Raw genomic sequence first — 5,796 nt, forward strand, 5'->3', positions numbered from 1 at the left:
CTATTTGTGGCATGAACTCGTGTAAGAATCACGAAGATTCCCAGGACGACTTACAATTTGATTCCAATAAAACGTTTCTAGCTAGCTAGTTCCAAGGCTTGCGTGATATTGCTATGCTGGTCCTCATTCTTTGTATTTGTTTAGGGTAAAAAATATATGCAACTAATTATAATTAAGTTATCCTTAAATATGTAAAATTATATATTTCTTTACAATATTTTCAAAACTATACTTGTACTCCTTTAAAAATTACTCATTTATATTTCTATTGTTTTCATTATGATTTGAATGAAAAATGTGGATGATATATGTTGAAGCAAGAAATGATCTTGCAGCTGCAGTGATTGAAGACTGAAAAAGTAGACAAATGCAGTGAAGAACGAAGAAAACATCAGGAGGAAGAAAGAGAGGAAGTTGTTGTTTACTTAAAGAAAAACGTATTTTTTGTAATAGCAATTTTTAGTGTCCGTTAGTTAGTTATTTCTGATACTGGTTTCTTCCTCTTATAAATCGCTTGCACGTACAGTTGCAGAGCATTGAACAGAGAAGTGGTCTCTTTCTTGATTCTTGAATAATACAGTTTTGATGGCTTTCTTGTTTTCTCTTCTTCTATGCTTCAAGAACTTCAACATTATAAACTTTTACTTTTACTCCTTATTCAGCATTCCATATAAATTGATGAAAGAAATAACTCAGTTATATTTTTATACTTATAAGAGTAAATGTAATACATAAAAAGTCAAAATGATGTGAAAGTAATGAAATATTATTTTTCGAACTACAGTCGTTGGATAAAGTAACGGTTGATGAATGAAAAAACTCATATTTTGGTGCATTTTTTTACTTTCTATATATATGGCGTTAATGTTAATATCATTATTTTGCATTCATATTTGAAAATGTTTTGTTTAAATACTTCGTCTAATGTTTGTAGGATTGAAATACAGAAGAGGAAAATGTTTGTGATGAAGGCAATATGGAGAAAAAAAGAATAATCGCAATGATCGCTAAGTCAACAACAAATCAAAAAAGAAATATTTTATTGTTGTCGTGAACATTGGTTATCTTATTGGAGTATATTTCTTCTTCTTCTTCTTCTTTTTGTTTTTTTATCTGAGTATGTTTTATATATTGAGAAAGATGGCACGTAGACCCTTTTTAAAGTTATAAAATTAGGATTTCTCTTAAAAAAAATTTAAAATTATACTTACACTCTCTTTGAAAATTCACTATTTATATTTGATCCTCTTTTTGTTAGGAATTAGACGAGAAATGCTGACGTTAGCCAAAAAAATTACATAAATTTTTTAATTTACCCATAATTTAATGTTTTCATTTAATAGTTTTGTACTTATGAAGGAAAAAATATAATGATGTTAACCTTACTCCGTATATACATTACATTCATCAAGTATACATAAAAATATTAACTGATGGATAAAATTAAAAATTTAGGTATTTTTCTTTCCTTGCATCAGTATTTTCTATCTAAATTTTAATGGAATGGGGTCAAGTATAAATTGAGACTTTTTGGAAAGGGTGTAGGTGTAATTTTAAATTTTTTTAAAGAAAGAAAATACGATTAGTATTTTTGAAAGGATCTGAATATAATTAATTCTATACAAAATAACTCAGACCCCAACTCGTTTCATATTATTTCATAGGCATTATTTAACTAATTTTAAAATGAGACATTATTATATAATTTGTGAAATGTAAGAATTTCCAAGTTGTGGTAACCGTCCTTTTCCTTTTGACAAGTCTAAATTTAGAGTTGGAATTATGTCGCCAACGCCAAGAATTGAAGGCTACCTGGATGCCTGGATACACAACTTTATCGGTGGATCTACAATATTGAGATTAAAATATAGTTTTTATTTATAGAAATTGAGGGTCTACAGTCTACAGTTGGGCTGAGACTTGTATTGTTATTGCAACAGAGATTTAAGAATAAACAACATATTTTTTTCGTTTCAACAATTTTTTCAAAAAATATTAGGGTTTTCAAAGGAATTTCGGATGGGATTGTAGGGGTTTTAATTTTAGATGTAGGGTTTCTCTTGGCTAACACTTTTAGATCTCTTCAAAAGAATTTAAAACGACTAAGTTTATGATTGAACTTTGAATCCATCATAATTAGACTAAAAATCTAATGAATTCAATGAACGATCTAAAATCCATTAATTTATTTTATAACCCAAGCAAACTGAGATGAGTTTTCAACCGTGAATTTAAATTTTACAATACCCAAATTGATCTATGGAAATACATCTTAATAAAGAGACTTGCTTAAGAAACAAACAATCAAAGGAGTAATTGTGCATAAACATAGATCTAGATAACTTTGCAATTTGTATTTATAGGAAATACAAGGTTTGCACGAAAAGTATTCGAGAAGGTTACAAATGCATCGTAAAACTGATCATATTATATAGTGAAATACTCATATCATCGTCGTATAATTCAACAGTCACAACACCCATTATTCAATACTGCAAGGCGAATATCCTTACACATGAACGAGACGAACTGGGTTTGGGAAACTATAGAAGAAAAAAGAGCATCATTTAATCATACACTCTGAAGACATGCACCCGAGTCATAAATCAAACGTTGGAAACCTGACGAAGAACTTTTTCCATGACATGTCTAGGTTTGCACATGGCTTCCAACGTCTTAGCTTTAGGCAAGGTTATCCCAGAACCTTCGTTCAAGTCAATTTTCTCGGGACTCGTTCTCTCCCAGTCGAAACACTGAATCAGCGACCCCAAAGCCAACCCCACAAACTTCTGCGCCAGTCCAGCTCCAGGACACGCTCTCCTGCCCATTCCGAACGGCAACAACTTGTGTGTCTCCACTTCCATTATCTCAAACCTGTCGGGCTTAAAGCTCAAGGGGTCGTCCCACACCTTGGGGTCTCGGTGTATTGCCCAAGCATTCACTAATACCATTGTCCCCTTGGGGACATTGTATCCCCCAATTTTACAATCCTCTGATGGTTCGTGTGGCACCAAAGTTGGAACAGAAGGGAATAACCTTAAGGTCTCCAAGACTATGCAGTGAAGGTAACGTAGTTTGGGGAGATCGTGTTCATCAACCATGCGTTCGTGTCCTACTAGAGTGTCCAGTTCTTTTCTAGCCTTTTCAAGTACTTTGGGATGATTTAGTAAAAGGGACATCGCCCATTCTGTAGTTACAACCGATGCATCCGTTCCCGCAATTATCAATGCCTGTAAATCGCACATGATATTGTGGTCAAGTACATCAAGATTTCATAAATTCGAAGACAGATAATTACACAGTTAATATATTTCAAAAGACAATTTAGTTATAGATTAATACAGTTAATAGTCAGAGTTTACGATCTATGAGGGGCCAATATAATTATTAAAGAACTTACAACTATGAGGCCAGTGATGATTTCATCAGTGTAGTACTCAGGTTGAGATTCCTGCAACGAAAGCAAATGATCAACCATGGTGTTCTGGCGCTCGCCCCGTCGGTGTTCGTCCAGCAGCCCTTGCATGAACTCATCCGTCTTCCGCGAGTGAACAGCCAGCTTCTTCTCCAGCCCATTGCAACCAAGCCACCGCAATATTGGAAATATCTCACCAGGATTGGAAGCGCTCGTCAACTCCAAAGCCTCCTTCGTCAGGTCCCTGAACCTCTTCGCCTCCTCGTCGTCCTCCGCCTCCTCCCCATAGTATCTCTTCGCCGCCACCATCCTCATTATGTTATTAAACGTCAGCTCCACAATCTTCGCTTCCAAATTCACCTTCGCGAAACCGGCGGACGAGATTTTGTATAACGCGGAAATCATGCGGTCCCTCTCGTCAAGCCTGATGGATAAAAACGAGGCGAGACGGGTCGGGGCGAATACTTCAAGATCGCACAACTTTCGCAGGTTGCGCCAATGGTCCCCGTACGGGGCCCCGATTACGCTGGTGGTGCTGAACCCAAGTGAGCGCCGGTCAACAGAAGCCTGAGGGCGATTTGCCAAGACAATGTCATACTTGGTGAAACATTCCTCCACCAGGGAGGAGGAGGACACCACCACCACGAGGCGCGACCCGAACCGGATGGAAAATATGGGTCCCAGTTTCTGGGAGAAGTCGTATAGTGTTCTATGGAGGAGATTTTTCATGAGATGAGCGTGGCCGATCACCGGCAGCCAACCGGGCGGGCTCGGAGGCAGCTTAGTCAGGCTGCGCTTGTCCTGCGAATTAGAAAGAATTCTGTAAACCATGAATATGGCGAAGGTGAGAGCGAGAGCTGAATATAGCATTTCAGCTTCCATGTTGGCTGAAAAAGCGTTTTTGAGTACTCTATGAGTTGATGAGAAATTGCTAGTGAAGTGATGCTATTTATATAGAGAGTGGATATTGGTTGGTTGATGTCGTTTTCATAGTCTGCAGAATTTGTAGGAAAGTGACAAATCTCAGTTCAAATCAAGTATGCTATTTCTTGAGTATTGATGAATTAGAACGTGAATTTATGCATTTTTTGTTTTCTTGCCTTGGATAAAGTAAAAATTAAAATTTGATTTTTGTGGAAAAAGCGTATTTGCATACGTCGTAGTACTAAAATATAGACTTAGCGGTTACCCATTCTTTCATGTGGACGGGAGTTGGTGGCCTGGGTCTTGTAAAAGTTATTTATTAATTAATGTTAATAGTTGGAATAATTATTTTTTTTAAAATTATATATCAATCATGATGTAAAATACATTATATTTATTATATAATTAATTTAAATTTAATTAAATTCAATTTTAGACAAAATTTTCCTTTGAAATAAACTTCGTGTCTCTAGTGTTCCTTTGTCCATATTTGAATGGTTAACACTTCATATGTGCCCGAATTCTACTGGGGAGGTTTGCCAGCGTAAATATTTTATTGACCTTTCATATTGTATATTAATGTGATAGGTTGTTGTGTATATTGAATTAGATTATAATTTAAGAGTATGAAATAGATGGGTAGGTGTGAGGATGAGTTGCAATATTCTTGCCGTCTCGAAACTCTCCAATTAAGAACTACTTCTGATTTCGATTTTCATTAAGCATAATTTCACTTTGGTAATAACTTTTTATTAGGATGCATACTTTATTAGGTGTTAAGGTTTTGAGTCCGATCTGTATGAGTTCCTTTTCTCATTTTAACATTAAATTCTATGTTTAATTTAGAGCTAATATTGTTGATGCAAGTCAAAGATGTGCTCGGGTTCAATCAAAATACAAAATAAAGATAAAATTATGGGAATTAGAAAAATACAAAAGAGTGAAATATCTTGTATTTTGTGTACACTTAAGAGATTGAAATTTATAATATGAAATTTTAAGTCAGAAATTAAAGCTATAATTTGAAAGTAAAAGTTGGAATTGGCTTTTTTGTTGGGGGAAGATTGCACTTTATAAGCAAATCATCAACTGGTTGGATAATATCGAATCCTTCACAAATTTGGTGAGGGTTATCGCTTGGCTGTTGGAGTCCCTTGATTTGAAAAATTAACAAAGTCTGCTACAGATAAGGTTCCTAGATTTTTTGAAATAGCTTAGGGGATATCCTCATCTGATCTGGTTTCCAAAGCTAGAGTTGTTTTAGGGATAAGGAAGCATTGAGGCCTTCTTTTGAGGCGGCCACATGTCCTTGCTTGGACGGCTGAAGTTTGTTGATGTGGCTTAAAAGAACTTACGTCAATATCACCTGGACTACCCCATGGACGCCATATGGCATGGGTCTGCTTGTGCTTAGACCTCTACATTATGTTGGAATATGTGACCTACAAGCTAATGGG

The 5,796-nt window shown here is 35.5% G+C and overlaps 1 protein-coding gene across 1 annotated transcript; it reads right to left on the bottom strand.

The window, feature by feature from the left end:
* On the bottom strand, positions 2,607-4,297 carry LOC105177765 (cytochrome P450 81E8-like). The gene is made up of 2 exons (NM_001319691.1): positions 3,401-4,297; positions 2,607-3,230 (listed from the first exon to the last, which is right to left on the bottom strand). Exons 1-2 carry the CDS (start codon positions 4,295-4,297, stop codon positions 2,607-2,609), a joined length of 1,521 nt encoding a protein of 506 aa, NP_001306620.1.

The sequence above is a fragment of the Sesamum indicum genome, linkage group LG15, assembly GCF_000512975.1.
Source record: "Sesamum indicum cultivar Zhongzhi No. 13 linkage group LG15, S_indicum_v1.0, whole genome shotgun sequence".
NCBI classification, from domain to species: domain Eukaryota; kingdom Viridiplantae; phylum Streptophyta; class Magnoliopsida; order Lamiales; family Pedaliaceae; genus Sesamum; species Sesamum indicum.